General features: G+C 38.9%; 1 protein-coding gene across 2 annotated transcripts in view; it reads left to right on the top strand.

The window, feature by feature from the left end:
• CHN2 (chimerin 2) overlaps positions 1-18,128 on the top strand; it is a 268,979-nt gene that overhangs the window by 8,984 nt on the left and 241,867 nt on the right. The window contains exon 1 of one of the 2 annotated variants that reach the window (XM_074367308.1): positions 6,835-6,895. The exons of the other annotated variant lie outside the window; for it this stretch is intronic. Coding sequence (XP_074223409.1) covers positions 6,850-6,895 — 46 coding nt within the window. The 5' untranslated portion in view covers positions 6,835-6,849. Of the gene's footprint in view, positions 1-6,834; positions 6,896-18,128 lie in introns of those variants that run through there. 2 annotated transcript variants of the gene reach the window in all.

Raw genomic sequence — 18,128 nt, 5'->3', positions numbered from 1 at the left:
AGGAGAGTAATTAAAATGTTTATAAACCCTTCCAGTCCTGAAGTTTGATTCAAACTTTTTAAAAAAATGATTTATCGTTTCCCTAATGGAAAATCCATTTCTTTTTGAAATAAACTCACAGTGAGTTGTAATTTCACCCTCAAAGAGGGGGAAAAAATGCCTATGTCCAGTGGCATATCTAAGCTGTGCTATTTAAAAGAGATTTTCTACCAACTTGGCCATCAGGAAACCATTTGCCTAGAAGCATTTCCCCATATACGGGGCAAAGCAAATGCACTGCTTTTTAGAGGAGTTAGCTTTTGGGATTTTCAGCACATTTAATTGGGGGGAAATGGATGCAAATAAGATGCAAGAACATGACAGTTCCTATAAAAAGGAAGCTGCTCTCCTCCTTGGACTTCTGTTACCATCTTCAAGTGCAACAACAGAGAAATTTGGAAAGGTGGAGGGTATCTTCAAAGTGTCAAGCAACTGTCAGGAAAGAGGCTGCTGTTGAGGCCACTGGACTCAGAAACCATGTTAGCCAGAGGCTTGTGGCATGCATGGCTTCTTCTTTATCGACGTAACTCAGATCACAAATTTAGGGCAGTATGAATCACAGAATCACGTAGGTAGCAACCTTATGCAATTCTTTTCTCATTGGAGGCCCAGCACCTAAATTTCATCCTGCCCCATCACTGACCTCTGAACCCTCAGTCCTGGCTGAGCGCTATCTTCTTCAAGGAAGTGAAACTTAGCCCTTCCTGGTTGTTTTACATGATGCCACACTAACAATGTAAAGTACTTTTTCTTAAATAATTTTGCTTCCAAGGAGTAACCTGAGAGAGATCAATGTTGGGACAGCAAGTAGACAGAAGGCAAGGAGCACAGTTTTGGGAGTAAATCTTCTGCAGCATCTACTGGAGTCTGGGGGCTGTGACACTGACCTGGAAGGGCCTGATTCTCAAGAACCTAGACCCACAGTGTCCAATATGGTAGCCTGGGCTATTTAGCCCTTGAAATGTGGCTAGTCTGAGATGAGCTGCAAGGTAAAATACACACCAGAGTTTGAAGACTTAGTACAAAAAACAAGAAAAGAATGTGAAACTCTCACAGGTAACTTTGTTATATTGATTATATGTTGAAATGGTAACATTTTTGGATATAGGTTAAAGAAAATATATTCTAAAAATTAATTCCACACACTTATTTAGAAATGTTTAATGTTGCTGTTAGAATTTTCTAAACTACGTATGTGGCTCACATGAGTCTATCTGTACTGGACAGCACTGGTCTGGATGACTCCAGTGAGAATGTTCTAGCCTTTATCACAGAGTCCACTGTACAGCACCTGCTGACTGAGTGCTCAGTGGCTCCCAGTGTTGCTGTCCTGACCACTTTCCAGTCCAGAAACTTCCCCTTCCTCCCCTGAGGCCCGAATCAGTCCCGATTCTCAAGTCCCTGTTTTGTTTTAGTCCCAGACATTGAGAGATGTTCTTCATTTTGCTGGGGCTGCACAGTGATTTTGAAATGAATTACTGCAGAAAGGGACAGGTTGAGACTTTCATCAGATTCTTGCTTATGTAGGTTTTGTGCCTTGTTTTGTGTTTATTTTTGGGTTTTGCTTCACTATAATTCTGTGTATTTACATAAAGTAAATTTTTGTATTACTTTATGTAAATTTATGTATTTACTGTGATTTTTATGTACACTTCTCCTTCCAAAGAAACTCTGCAGTGCTATAATGCTGTGAAGTTGGAAAGAGAAGCTGAGAGAACAAGAAACACATTTTCCCTTGACCTGAAGCTTCTTGCCGTGAGTGTGTATATGTGTATACACACACGTACATGTATGGCCTGTCTGTATGTGTGTATGTATACACAGAAAGCAGAAGTGGATTGGGTTTCAAACAAAAGTTATTTCCAACCAAATACATAAATTAATATTAAGGGAAATGAAAAGTCAAGCCTAGTAGTACTTTCAATAACAAAGAAAATCACTTGGGATTTTGTTAATGATGTGTAGATATTAATGCACATAATTTGTCTGCCTAATATTGATTTAAGTTGCTCATTCAAATTCGCTTGATTATAGAAAAATTCGCCATTTTGTTTCACAGTGTTTGCCCCTGAAGACAGTGAGTCTGCAAAACCATGTTTATTGTGTAAATAACACTATTTTAGTGACTCTTGTGTGGAAAGAGTCTTATGTTGTCTCCTTCAGGAAGTGCCGTTGAGTTGTTAGTTTCTGGTTGGGGGCCTGGTTAGTTCAAGCCAGGTGTTCTTTCGTTATCTCCCTGGTGATCAATATTAGGGGTTGAAGGTACTGTCAGTGACCTGGGCACAGAAGTTTTTCTTTCTATGTGGTGGTGTTAATGTGCCGGAGGGTTGCACTTTGTCCGTGTGAGAGGCCTATGCTTGTTTTAAGCAGCCAAACTAACCTATGTGCTTTATTTATTTATTTATTTTTTGGATCAAATATGAGTTCTTCCTCAGAGGAAAAGGCAATTGACAGGGACTTTGTAAACTCTCTTGAAATAATATCGAATTAAGATGAGGAGGCTGCTCTCCCTTCTGGGTGAGGCGGCCCGCTCTCTGTCTATGGAGTGTGTAACTGCTTTTACTTTAAATTGAGCACCCAATCCCCACACCTCGTGACCTTTCTCTTGCCTTCTAAAACAGCCTGCGCTCTGTCTACAGAGTATATATCTCTCTGAATAAATCTACTTTTACTCAACAACAACAAAAAGATTAGGAGCAAAACCACAGCAAATCCTAGGCAATTATGAACGGAAGACATGATTTGAAACTAGGCAATGTAATTTGTCACAAGAACATAATTGCCCCAGTACTTACTTGGTTCTATATTCTAACCCCAGTAATAGTATGAAGGAGTGTTGTAAAAACGCACAGCAGTCTTTCAGGGAAGAGATGCCCTGCAGATATCTTCCTTTTCATAAACAGCTGAGTGTAAATCTGTCATTCAGGAATTCATGTAAACATGTTTCTGAGAGCATATGTAGTTTTAGCTTGTGCTCCATCCATTTTCTACCCCTAGAGTGGACTTGTATTTCTTTTTATTGCTTTAAATGTAACTCTCTGAAACCGATTTCTAACATCCATTCTGGGTGTTGTAAATAAATATGGGTTCATCTGAACCCTGCACTTCAAGGGTGTTGTGTTACATTACACGTGCCATGAAGCTGGGAATCCAGTCCAAACACCACCATCAACGGCAATGTTAACTTGGCCCCCTCTGAATTTCCATTTTTCTCATGCATACAATCAGCTAATAATACTTGTGAAAATCAAGTGGGGTAATGTCTATGAAAGAAACTTGAAAATTGAAAGTTTGTGAACAAAATATAAAAATCTCTGGTTTCATGAAATTCCCATTCTGTTAGATGCTCCACAGAGTCCTTTCCTGGGTGATGGGATCACTCAGAGTTCATGATTGTCTCATGTAAATGGAAAAATCTGTCCTAAACATATTACCTTGTTCTTCTTGAACAGCCATTCAAAACCTTGAAGTGTAATCCCACCAGTTTAGAATTTCTCCAGTCAGTGTCAGACTCCACTTTGCGTCCCTTTCCCATAAACATTTCTAAGTAGCCTGGACAAATCTTTCATCTAAAGGCACACCACTGTTGATACTTTCTGATTCAGAGATGTGGCTCTTTTGCAAATCAAATTTGATGTAATAATCAACATATGCAAATGACTATCTGTAAAAAACATGCAAGTTACAAAGCACAGCAACATAACTCATAAGAAAAGCCACCACCCAGCCTAGGAACATTTCGTCCTGTTGCATCTTCCTGGGTCTCTTCTCCCTTCTTCTCCTCCCTCATCTTCTTTATTCCCTTCTTCCAAAAGTAACCACTACTTTGAATTTCCTCCTTACTATTCCCTTGGTTTTCTTTCTTTAAATGATTTTTATCTCATGTCACTAAAATACATGCTGCACAAAGGCAGACATTTTTTGTCTGTTTTGTTCACCGCTAATCCCCAGTGCCTAGAAGAGTGTCTGGCACACAGTAGGCACTCAAAAACTAGTTGTTGAGTGAATGAATATGTCAGTACCCAAGCACTCTATAATAGGAATACTGCTATAGTCCCTCCTTCATCTCTCGTATGTAATCAGTTCTGTAAATGATGTAAACTCCATCACTGTTTCACATTAGCTGCATGCCTTTCATGATTTTTTAGAATATTAGTGTTTTTAAACGGGTCATGTAGATTATTTGCATTTAGTTGCAATAGGAGACTCCCAGCAAAATTGCATGGACTTTTCTGAACCAGGACTTCTTATTGAACTTGGTCTGTAGTTCACAAACACTTTGCGGGAGTGAATAGTGAACACTCAAGGAACGTAAGTAGTAAAGCTAGAGTTCAAGGAGAGCTACAGAGAAGTTTTTTTAAAAAGAATAAAGTATATGTGCTACAATGGGGATAGACCTTGAAAACATTATGCTAAGTGAAAGGAGCCACCTGCAAAAGACCACATATTGTATGATTCGACTTATATGAAATGTCCAGAATAGGCAAATCATAGAAACAGAGAGTAGATGAGTTATCTTCTAGGGCTGAAAGGGCTGGAGGGAAACCAGAGTAACTGCTAAGGGGTATGGGTTTCTTTGAGGGGGTGAGGAAATTGTTCTAGAATTGATTGTGGTAATGGTTGCACCTAAAAGTCATTGAATTTCACACTTTTAAAGAAGTGACTTCAGGGTAAGTGAATTATATCTCAAAAAACCTGTTGTTTAAAAGAGACCACAAAAATGGATAGAGTAAGCATGAGAAGGTGAAAGGCTGTAAAAAACTCACAGATCAAGTCCCTCTGGGACAGGATGCTTGTAATCAGATAGGAGGTATTCATTCATTCCACATTCCCTGATATCTTGATCAACACGTAGAGGTGCCCCTCCTCCTCTCATTTTTTATTTCTACATTCATCTTTTTCTGCTGCCTGCCTCCAGTCTCCTGAAAAGGACCCGTGGAGTCGTGTTCTCTGTGGCTGATTTGCAGGGTCAGCTCTGCCTGTGCTACATGTCTCCTTCCCCAGTGCCCCCTGAAGGTCACTGTGTCCTCCTTCCTGCTGAAAAATGAGGAACAGCAGCAGGTCTCTGCTGATGCTGGACAAAGCAATTAAAGCATTTCTCTTGACTAGTTAATTAGATTTTTATGCAACTTTTCAAGCCCTGGGCACAACTCTAATGCCCTCTAACTGGGATGTGAGTCATCTGGGAACCAAGTTTCCTACTGTGTACCTGGTGCTGCTGAGTTTTATCAGGGCAGTGATGCCACTGGTTTTCCCTTCCAGGTCCCCACTAGGTGGATGCATGTGCAGACGTTCCCGAGGGTATCATCTGCTGGGTCTTCCATTGTTTCTAATCAAAGAGCTGACACCCTTTGATCATGTCAGATCACAAGATCGTACTGTAAATACTTCGTTAGGAAGACTAAAATATTACACTGATACAGCTGTCTCTGATGCTCTCATATTGTTTACTTTCACCCTGAACAAATAAAGAAATGTGCATTTGATCTGATCAGATCTAAAATATGAATATTGCAAATATGAAATGTCTTTGAACCCTATAGAGTTCACTATGATGAATCCAATCAGTAAGCATTTTTTAAACACCTGCTGGTTTTGAGTGCCAGGTTGTTGTAGAAATCCTCCTTTCCCCACAAGTTTAGAGACTCCTAGGGCAAGGTAGACTTTCTGTCTGTTGGAGGAAGCTCTGGTGGGGAGCTCCTGGAGACAGAGACTGGCGTCTTTGGAGAACAGTCCCTGGGTGGCCACTTTGCAGGCAGGCTTCAGTCTGCAAAGGCCTGTGTGAGTTTATAGGATTACTGTCTCTCCTTCAACCTGTTCATTGCCTATTCTCCCTTCTCCCCATGGGACAACTAATAGGTACCCACACAAAATCCAAATAAATCCCCATTCATAGGAGTGGGACGACAAAGCAACCTCTGAAACGTCTTCCTTAGTTCTTTCCTTAAGGTCCCATTTGCAGTATTTTCTTGGCACCTAGAGGAGGAAGTGGGTATGGGCTATAGAGTATGTTGTCCTGTGTCCTCCCTCAGGGGACATCTGGCTGCCCTGGGTCCCCTATGACGGTGTGGGCAAGGTATTGTGCCTTGTGCTGGCCTCTGCAGCTGCCCTCACGTCTCACCACCGCTGTGGATTTTGTACCTTGGTCCTCCTACTTTCTAGTGTCACAGGCCAAACTTTCCCTAACAAAAAACACACTGTCCCTGGGACATGCTGTTCATGTAATTTTTCTCATGCCAACACCAGCACAACCTGCTGCCTTTACAGCTCTTCACTTCTTGAGTAGAGCATTCCATTGAATGAGTTAGGATGCTTCTGCAGAAAACCCCAAAGGAAGTGGGAGACAGGGCCACTAAATACTGTGGGAGCTGACTGTCTGCTCCTCTGCAGTTCTGTTCTGTCGGCTCTCCCTCTTGGTGGATGGGCTTTGTCCTCAGCCTCGCTCTCCTTTTGGTGTCCAGATGACAACGGCAGTCCCCTGCCATCATGTTTAGAGAGAGAAAAGACATAATAGCACAGTAACATAACTCTCATAAGAAAAGCCACCCCCCAGCCTAGAACATTTCGTCCCCTTGCATCTTCCTGGGTCTCTTCCTCCTGGCTTGGTGGAAAGTGAGAACACCTTTCTCAGAAGCACCCTTGCCCCCAACAGACTTCCCCTTGCCTCATTGGCCACAGTTTTGTCACATGATCCTATGTGAGCCAATCACTTGCAAGAATAGGATTCCCATAATGCACTCAGTCCAGTCATGACTGCCCTCCTGGGATGGGGAGAGGGCCAGCCTCTCCTGGAAGAGTGAGGACACCTGGATGGAACAGGGTTCTGTGAAGGAGGAACCGAGAGTGTCTGCCACAGGTATGTCATGAATGTCCTCAGCCGTTGGAACCTCTAAGGCCAGCACAGAAATACTGAGAGTTCTAGGAAACCTGGCTTCTCCCAGTCAAAGGACTTACTATAATCTAGTTGAGAACCAAATGATTCGTGAGCCTATTCATTCTGTTATAATATTCACTCCCTGACAAAAAGTGTTTCTGCTTCCCTTCCAAATTAAAGTGACTGACAGCTTTTACTGACGCGTTGTTTTCACTTGTTAGTGCTTTATGGTTTGAAGCATTTTGTTTTACAGTTATGAGCCATTCATTCAAAAATAGATAGATTCTTTAGCTGTAATGAAAAGTAGGACAGTGAGGGTTGAACATTTTGATTCTCGGCTGACTTTAACATCCCTGAGCCTGCTGTAAGTTTGAATTGTTTTATTAAAAATTCGGAGAATAATAGTAGGTGATTCAGCCACTCCTGGTTGCTATGGTGAGGAATTTTTAAAGCTTTGGTTTATGAGAAATAGTGATCATTAGCAGCTCTTTATTTTTAAAACAGAGAGCCCTGCAAACTGTGAAGGCTTGAGTGGAATAGATGACTGGCATCTAATTGGAGAAAGAATCTCAGGTTATTTCCAAAGAAAAGAGAACAGGCAGAAAGCTTTTGGAGAGCAGATTCCTGTTTTCCATTTTTATGGCAGGCCTGAGTGTATGAAGCTCATTGGACAAGAAGTCATGTGACCCAGGTCTTTGCTGGTTCTCTCTCAGCTTTTGCTTTTCATATGGCCTGGGGCTAATTACATTATCATTTTGTAACTTTTTGATGCTCATGTGTAGAATTATTAGGTCAGACCAGATCATCTCTGAGGGTCTTGAAAATTGTATGATTTTGTGACTCAGCTGATTTCCTCTTGCCAATTGATAGTGCTTTGGTGGTACCCCCAAGAGAACAGCCCTCCCTCCCCCAGCACATACTTCACATAGCAATTACCACTGGCCTCATTTGCTCTAGGCACCCAGTCTGTAAAACATAAACTACTGGGAGCCTGTCCTTTTATCACTTTTCAGTGCTTATTCTAAGTAAGCCCAGAGATATTCCGCATGTGCTCCAGGGAAGTGCTTTACAAGCCTTTTGGAATGTGATTCACACTAAGGAATATATTTTATATCACGACCCAGCACACACACTACATACATACATAATTCAGTGTATACTTATTGGGTATTTACCATGTTCTAAGTGTCAGAAATAATATTGCAGTAAACAAAACAGACAAAACTCCTGGTCCTTACGGAGTTTCTAAATATAGAGAGAGAATAAACCAAAGAAAATGTATGTAATCTGTATGTATATGAAATGTATGTATCATTATTATATGTAATTTATCTAATACATTAGATGATAAGTTCTATGGAGAAAAATAAAGCAGGAAGGGAGATACGAAATACTGGCAGTGGTCGTAGGGGTCTGATTATTAAATTGTGTGGTCAGGGAAGGCCTTACTGAGGAGATGACATTTGATGGTGAGGGAGTCAGCATGCAGGTGTCTGGAGGAAGAGCATTCCGGACAGAGGGAACAGCAGTGACAGATGCCCGCATGCAGGAACGTGCCTGGTTTGTTCCACGTCCCAGAGCGTCCATGGGTCTGGGGTCAATGCGGGTAAATAGGACTGAGCAGAAAGGGGGTGGGGCACATTGTGGTGGGCCATGCCGGCCATCATAAGGGCTTCAGCTTTTACTCTGGGTGAGATAGATTGTCCTTCCAGGGTTCTGGAAGAGTGACCTGATCTGGCCTGGGTTTTAACCAGGAACCATTCTGCCAGAACCAACACGGTAGAATATTGAGAGTAGATTAAGCAAGAATGCTGTGTGGGCACAAGATCCACAAACTGTGATTACGCCATCCTGTGTGTTGTGCTCTGATACTCTCTCTTCTATTGCATTCTAACTCATTCATCTAAAAACTGGTGAGGACCCACATACTGATTTCAAGATCCACTATAGGATGGCAACTGGCAGCTTGAAAAAGATTATCGTTTGGCCTTGAATCCCAAAGATGTAACAGCTGAGTTTCCTTGCTCGAGGCATGACTGTGGTAGACATGGCACCTGTGGAAGACTGCCTGATTTCAGTAATGGTTTTCAAGAAGCTTTTGTTCATTATTTTAATTTACACTGAAGAACACTATTTTACTGAATGATGATTTAAAAGTTTCATCTTTTTCTACATATTCAGTAGGTTTTTATTACCAATTTATATTTTAAATGACTTTTTTATTGAACTTTAGTTGATTTACTATATTGTGTTAGTGTCAGGTGTACAGCATAGCAATTCAGTTTTTTTCTGATTATATTCTCTTATAGGTTATTACAATACATTCAAAGTAGTTTCCTGTGCTATACAGTATATCCTTGCTGCTTATCTATTTTATGTACAGTGTTGTGTATCTGTTAATCCCATACTCCTCTAATTTATCCCTCCTCCCTCCCTCTCCCTTTTGGAAAAACTTTTTTATAGAGAGCATTTTAAATATACTTGAAGTAAAGAGAAAAGTGTTATGAACCAACTTCAACAGTGATAAACTCACGGCCTGGTGTCCTCTAAACTTAACTCCCATAGTTTGGATTTGGAAACACATCACAGGCCTGGCATCATTTCATCTGTAAATATTTCAGTTGTTGTCTTAAAAGACAGGAACTCTTTTAAAAAGATGCCACATTAGTAGAATCTCACACACACACACACAAGCAGTAATTCCCCCTTTTCAGTCTGGTCAGTGGTGTCTTGTTCGTTTGAGGAGGGAGAGGCAAGCGACTTTAATGAACCGCAGCTGTGGTCATGCGCCCTCACTCCCGATGCTGAGGGTGGTGTTTCTGGGTGCTGCTGAGCCCCTGTTGAAGAAATGCTTTACTTCCAAAAATCAGTCAATTCAATCCTATACCCCTTTTGCACTTTCATTTCTTCTTAAGTGTGGCCTCCTTTTCTGTGGCTCTTGAGTAATCAATGCTAATCCCCCTGAGAGAAAGTCTTGGGTCTTATGACCCTTGTACGGCCCAGTGTTTCGACATGGTTTCCGGCACAAAGCAGCCATCACACTTCTGTTAATGTTTTACTTTTATAAATGTGGCGTTGGGGTAATCTCTCCTTTGATCATATGTTGCAACCTCATCAAAATCTGACTTTTTAAGGAGGCCTCACTTCTAGCAGGATGGAAAGCTTTCTGGATCAGCATTGACTCTTTGACAGGAGCCTTCAAGTTAGTCTCAATCCTTACAGAGCATTTTTTGTTCCTTCTATTCTATGAGCTCATTATCCTCAATCATTAGGGTGTGGTGTTTGCCTTCCTGTGGTACCTGCACTAATCGCCACCAATTTATTGGCAAGAGACTAATTTGATATGGGCTACATTACAGGAAACATTGTCACTTCTGAATATGTGTAATAGTCAGAATTTCAGATAAAGGGAAGTAAACACTTACTTGTTCAAGTATATGGTGTATACCAATCCAGTGTTGAGTATCCTTTGTTTACCTAATTAACTACCCAAATATCTTATCCATAAAATTGGCAAGGGTGGGGGTGGCAATACTCCAAAACATTGCTTTCATCCTCACTTTCTCCAATCTTTTCCCCTTTTCTTTTCCATAAAAATTGAGTACATACTTGTGCTACCACACATGCATGTGGGCTCTGGTGACACAAAAAGATGAGAAGCTGCCTCCTTGTAACTTCCTGTTCAGAGTCTATCCCTAGTGGATTGTCACTCTGTAAAGGCAGGGACCCTCAGGTCACTAGCTGCTTGCAGAGAGCTTGCTACCTCATAGCTTCTTAAGAACAGTTTTTGGATGAATGGCTGAATGAATGGAGACATGAACCTCAGCACAAAGGAGTTTACAGCCCAAGGTTTGGTAGTGAATGTGGACTTGGTGGAACCTGGTAGAACTTGTAAAGTCATTATCAGTTGTAAATATTTGTAGTTCAGAACTCTTACATTGCTACCCTTCTTGGCCACTGTCTTCTGAGTTTTTTTGTACCCTCTTGAAGATATCAGAAGTTCCACCTGGGGACTCGTACAAACAGTGGCACAGGTATGGCCTCTGGCCTGAAAACAAGAAGTCTGAAGGTGAGGGGAAGCCCCCAATTCATTCACTGTCTACCTCTCCTGCACATGTAGCTCTTGTGGGATGAGGCGTTCCCAGCTTCTCATTCTCTCTGGTTCTGTAAATGTCACAGTCTTGGGAGGCCTCCCGGATGTCCTGATTAAGGGTCTTGTTTAGCCTGGAGGCAGGCCTGTAGTTGCAACCCCTTACCACAAGGAAAGCATTTTTAAAACTAAATCTGTCTGTTTTTTCTTCTCTCTTAGTTACAATTTTGTTTATGCTCTGACGAGAGACATTTACTACTGGTTAAACAGGAATTAAAGATACTTGTTGCTATGTCATTCCAGGGCAAGGATTTACTCTGGTGGGAAGTAATGTCCTGGGTGTGTGTGTGTGTATGCATGTCTGTGTTTAAGCATATGCCAAAGGTGTGTCTGTTAGTTGCTGTGTGTGTGCACATGTGTGTGTCTGTATCTGTCTGATTTTGTGTTTGTGTGTCAGTGTATGTGTGTGTCTTTGTGGGATGTGGGTCATATATGTGTATCTTTGTGTCATAAGGCAGATTCACTTCCCAGGGGAAGGAGAACTTTCAGAGGACCATACCCATGGGACAGGTTTTCAGCTACTGTCTTTTCTTGTGGCTTTATATTATTTACTACTCTAACTGAAGTGACTGATTCAGAATATGAGAGAGTTCTTTTAGAGAATGGAAAAGATATCATTTAACATTTTAATGGTTACATATAATTAATCTTATTATGTAAACCAATTATTTTTAATCCCCAAATGGAGCTTGTATCTAAGCCTAAGTAATTCTCCAGGTGTAATGAGTGACAAGCCATAGAGCCCAAATGTCAGAGAAGCAGCTATTTTGGGGAGCTGAAACATCTCTTTTTTTAATAGACATTTCAGTTGCTGAAGGAGTCCTTATAGATTCCCCCTCAAAATTAAAAAAGCAAGAGGAAGAGGAAATTACAATTAATAGTCTTAAAATTCCAATTAATCTCTCAAATAGTGATTAATTTCCAGAGACGCAGAGACTCTACAGTATATCTGAGAGAAAGGAAAGACAATTAGGATTGAGGAAATTGGTAGAGGACACTCGGGTAGGTGGGAATCCCACCAGGATTGAAGACTGCACTAGGATTGAGAGAATTGACAAGGTTGGAAGCCTGCCAAAAATGATCTAGCATTGGCTCTTCTTAATGGGACAAATGTGCCCATTTGGAAACCCACTAACTGTGTTTCCTAAAACTGTGTCTTGTCTCTTTATGGAAATCCGCGAGTAAGATCTGGTATCAAATTAGAGTGCTTTCTTTGTCACCTTCCAGCTCATCATTTGGCGGAAATGTTGGTCTGCCCCTGCCCTCCTTTGTGCTCAGGGCATACTTGGGGCTCACCTCTCCCTAACAATCAACATCTCAGTGAGCTGGTTCAAGTCTGTTCGTTTAAGACCGTGGATGCTTTAAATTTATGAGACCACTGTTGTAGTCTGGAAATCACAAAAACCAGTTGATGCATCAACTTTTTCCTCTATTAAGGCAAAATAATACCATGGCAATTTTTTTTTTTTGCTGCAAATTATTGAGGAAAGGATAAATTGGAACAAAGAGAAAATCAGCACGTTCTCATAGAGCTGGCTATACTTACGAAAATAATATTTATTTTAACATGCAAATACTAAGTTCTGAGTGGATTCAGTTTTAAGTCGTTTGGAACTGATTTGTATGTACCTGAAGTTTTAATTACATGGTGATGAAGATGGTGTTAACACTTTTACAATAGCAAGGCTTTTGATCTGTTTCTTCTCTCCAATCTACTAACAGTACTTATTAGGGGAAAAAAACCCTCCAGAGATTGAGAAATAAACATCACAGTCCCTTAAACTTCTAAATATATGCAGCACTTCACAGAAATAATGTTGAGTGAAGTAACCATTTGTGGTCAGCTAGAAAATGTAACTTTCAGAAGGATTTGACCAGCTATACTGACCTAGAAAACTAAATAAGCAGTTTGGAAAATCTGGTTTGTGTGTATAATTATTTTTATATTATCTCAGGCTGCGTCTTGCAAAGAGCAGACCACAGTAGTTATCTGACCTATTGCTCTACCCTTGCCTTTTCTTCAACACAGTAACTATGTAAGACTCAGCATGTTTTTCACTAACTATATGCAAAACGGGGCATTACTTACTTTAGCAGCCCTCTATCTGGAGGCGGCTCAAGTGCTCTGTAATCTCTCAGTTTGAATGGAAAAGATACCTTAATTTGGGACCAGTGGTAACATTTATAGACTGGGGAGGGGTGGCCACCGGGAAAAGAAAAGCATTTGGCACTTTTATTAACTGAAAATGTCTTGGAAGTTGTGATGTCTCAGCTATGTTTAATTAAAATAGAAAATTAATCTTCAGGATCAAAGAGTCCTAACAATGCTTTTCATTTGGATATAAATATTTAGTTGGGATATAGGTTACAGGATGTCTTTAAGGCCTTAAGGTCCTTTGGGTTTACTGTTTTTAATTCTGGCTCTTCCTTTAGTTGCTTGGAGCACAGAAGAGTGATTTCCTTTAGATTATGTGCATGCTTCTAAAGATATCTGAGTAAAAGATACATTTCTGATAATTTGCCATCTCAGCTTCATCCCGTGGGCAGCAGGCTGGAATGCAGTAACTTAACCTGAATGTGAATGAATGCATATATGCAAGAGGATGTGTGTCTCTTCTGGATTTGCAGGAATTGGCATTAAAGCAGTTTAATCAGGATACCCTGAATGGCTTATCATCTTGATTAGCTAGCATTGCAATTAGAAGATGTTAAACTTTTGTTTAAAACATGAATGTGACTGGTGGAGTTCAGATATTCATAAAACTAGGTTTAGCCTATAGTTTAACCCTCTAATATCTTACATTAAAAATAAAAAGATGGCTCAAGGGAGATAAGAAATCGAAATTAATTACAAAGCTGTAAAGGGCCCTGGGTGATTTTAGTCTTATTTGGGATCGTGACATCCCCTCCCACCCAGCCACAACCCTGACCCCCTCCAGTACAGCAGCACCTCTCTTCTCTGCTCCTGAGTTGGTTCCTTTCTCTTCATAAGTTTGCTGTAACCATAAATACTAGACAGTACAAGTCATGCTTAGTGAAGGTGGGCATCAGGACTAGTGGAATCACACAATATCTGTGTTAAAAGGTTATGGCCTATTAAGATATGCTTTTTAAAGTTAGTTATTGACACACACAGGACATTTAGGTTGTTTTCAATGAGGCAGGCTCTGTCAGAGACTGATACAGTGGTCCTTAATCCTAATTCACCAGGAATGGTTTTTGAAAAAACACTGGCCCAGGCCACATTCCAGACCTAAAGAACTAGAACATATAGAAGTAAGGCTGAGAGATACTCACAGTGCAGTCATGGTTACAAAACACTCCATGTTTCCCCAAAACTGGGAGTGATGAGTTACTTAGAGCTTTGAACAGTCAAAGGATGCTCCCTGCAGCTTGTTAGAAATGCAAATCTCAGGCCCACCCCACACCTACTGAATCAGAATCTGATCCCCAAATGATTTTTATGTAGTTTAACATTTAAGAAGCATTTATTAAAAACCCTTAAATATGTGAGTGAGAAATAGCATCAAAACCACAAGAGATTAGGACCATGGTTAAGTGAGGAAAAACAGCCATACAAGGGAATTTTGCTAGCTTAAATGAAGTTTGGGAAGAGTTTTTGATGACTTAGGAGATACTTATATTAGAGCACTTAAATGAAAAATAGAAGGTTAGAGAATTGTATCTATAATAAGACATTGTCTGTATTTAAACATTAAAGAAAGAATTTCCACTTTTGAAGTCCTGGGCTTGATGGTATGACAGATATTGGACTTAGCCTCCTGTTATGAAAAGCTGTAAAACTGGATAATATATAAGCAACTCATTCAGGCATTGGATAATAACCAGTACAGAAATACAGTCATTGAGTGAAAGGTGGGGGAGTTCTCTGTGAGATCCCACATTATCAGTGGCTTTTTCTCTGAGACCATTTTTCAAACCAAGGTGCAGAAAAACAGAGCCCAAACAGAGAACTTCAGTCTGCCAAGGCAGAAGAAACAGAGCCCAGAATTTGAGGACATCAAGGATTTGAGGGTCAGAGAGATGTAGGAGTTTGGGCATAGTGAGAATACACAGACCTGGATGGACACTCTGAGCATTCATAGGAGGCTTTAGAAAGCCAGGCTGGGGTCCCAGGGAGGAAGGATTCACCCATGCCTTGACAGGATCAAGGTGATCCATAGGCAGTTTAGCAGCTGAGCAAAATAAAACTCAACCCTCTGTAAGAAAAAGGACATAATGCAGAGTTCACATAATATCCACAGTGTACATCATAAAATTAAAACTATTTCATCTGTGAAGAAGCAGAAAAAGTGACCAATAATCAAGAGGTAAAGAAGGCAATAAAAACAGATCTGTAGATGATCCAGATGTTAAAGCTACTAGAAATGGGTCTCAAAATAATTACGATTAGGACATTAAAGGAAATGGAAGACCTTTATTTAAGAAATTTCTTTATGCAGAAGGAAAATGATCTCAAAGAGAAAGACATAATTGCAGGAAGGAATTGCAGGAAGAGTTACAGAAATGGTAAATATGTGCATGAGTATAAATAAATATTGATTATTTAAAGTAACAATAATCCTTGTGAGGTCTCCAACATTTATAAAAGTAAAATACAAAATAATAACAAAGGATGGCAAAGGCAAATGGAGTTAAAGTTAGAAGGTTCTTGCCTTCTTTAGGATGGGATAAAGTTACTAATTTAAAGAACATAAATAAATCAAGGATGCGTTTTATAATTTTTAGGATAGTGATTAAGGTAGTAATTTTTTAAAAGTACAACTAAAATGCTAACAAGGGAGAAAAAATAATTTTAAAACTTTGATTTAAAGGGAAATGAAAAAAACACAGGAACAAAGAATAGATGTAGATGGGGCAAATGGTAAACAAATTGTAAGATGGTAAACTTAAAAGCAATTAATATAAAAGTAGTTACATTATATATACATGGTTTCAACATTCAATGAAAATAGAAAGATTGTCAGAATGGATAAAAGTAACCAACTATAATAGGTTTAAATTTTAAGATACTTTATAAAGACACAAAAAGGTTGAAAGTAAAAGGTTACAGGTGGATTTAGCATTCAAAAACTAAACAAAATTATGCTTATATTGACATATTAATATCAGACAAAGTTTATTTTAAAACAAGAATCATTATGAGAGATACGGAGGGACATTTCTTAATGACAAAAGGAAATTATAACAATCCTAAATTTGTAGGCATTTAATGTTATATCTTCAAACCTTGGTAGACTCAAAGGAAAAATAGACAACTCCAAAAATCATTGTTGGAGATTTTAAGTCAATTAAAAAAAATAGAAGACCTGAAGAATATGATTAAGTAAATTAACTTGATCAATTCACAAATACAGACACTACATCCAACAACTGCATTCTTTTCGAATGTACGTGGGCTCTTCTTTTAAGTGCTCATGGGACATTTGACGAAATAGACCAACCACATCTTGGCCATAAAATATGTCTCAACAAATATCAAAGGATTGGAATCAGTGTATCTGATCTGACTACAGTAAAATTAAATTAGGACTTGGTAACAGAGAGATACTTAGAACACCTCTAAATATTTGGAAATAAGCAAGACTTGTAAATAACCCATGCAAGTAGAAATTACAATGTGAATAGGAAAATGTTTTGAGGGGAATAATAAAGGTAATGAGAATGAAGCACATGAAAATTTGTGAGATGGAACTAAACCAGTACTTAGAAGGAAATCTATATCTTTAAAAATGTATATGGCATAAAAAAGGAAAAGTTGAAAATAAATAATTTGGAGGAGGGATAAATTAGGAGTGTAGGATTAACAGGTACACACTGGTATATATAAAATAGATAAGTAACAAGGACTTACTGTGTAACACAGGGAACAATGTTCAATATATTTAATAACCTATAATGGAAATTAATCTGAAAAATATATAACTGAATCACTTTGCTGTACACCTGAAATTAACACAATGTTGTAAATCAACTATGCTTCAATAAAAAAAGAATCAGAGAAAATAATTTAAACATTTATTCAAGAAACTAGAAAATAAATGGCAAATTAATCCAAAAGAATAAAGAAAGGAAATGATAAAAAGAAGAGCAGCAATTAAAGAAGTAGAAAAAAGGAATGTGTTATAAAAAATTGACAAAACTAAGTGTGGTTCTTTAAAAATATTAATATAATTGATTAATTCCTAGACGACCAACCAAGAAAAGTGAAAACATAAGAAATTTCAGCAAAAAAAAAAGGGGGGGGGAGATCACAACTATAGGTCACAGAAATATTAAAAGGAAAGTAAGGGGCTATTACAATCAACTTTATGTCAATAAAATTGACAACTTAGGGAAAATTGGCAAATTCCTTCAAAAAGACAACTTACCAAAATGAACATAAGAAAAAATTAGAAATCAGAATAGTCCTATATCTAGTATTGAAATTGAAACCAAAATTAAATGTCTTCCTACAAATTAAATTCCAGACTCAGACTGCTTTAGTGATAAATTATTCTTAATATTTAGGGAAGAAGTAATGCCAATTTTACACAAACTCTTCCAGAGAATAGCAGAGGATGGAACATTTCTTAACTCATTTTGTGAGGTCAGCATAACCAAACTCTGACAAGAACTTACTTAAAAGGAAAATAATAAGTGAATATCTCTCCTGAGCCCTAAAATTGTTTTTAGCAAATAAAGGTCAGCAATTTACAAAAGCATAATACATCATGATCAAATGGGATTTATTTCAGAAATCCACGGTTGTTTTAACTTTGAAAAAATAATTAAAACCTTATTAAAAGAATAAAGGAAGAAGAAAAGACATGGTGAATTTACACTGCCAGATATTAAGATTTACTATAAAGTATGGTATACTGTGGCATTGATTCAAGGGTACATGAATAGAACAGAAGAATAGAATAGCGTTCAGGAGTAAATGTTGCAGATATATACATATAACTGACAGAGTACTTAAATCTAGAATATATAAAGAATCCTATCCTCAAGGGAATTGGAAAAATACAGTCAACCCAATTAAAAACTGGCCATAATACTTGA

Source organism: Camelus bactrianus, chromosome 7, assembly GCF_048773025.1.
Source record: "Camelus bactrianus isolate YW-2024 breed Bactrian camel chromosome 7, ASM4877302v1, whole genome shotgun sequence".
NCBI classification, from domain to species: Eukaryota; Metazoa; Chordata; class Mammalia; order Artiodactyla; family Camelidae; genus Camelus; species Camelus bactrianus.
This window is presented reverse-complemented; position numbering and strand designations above follow the sequence as displayed.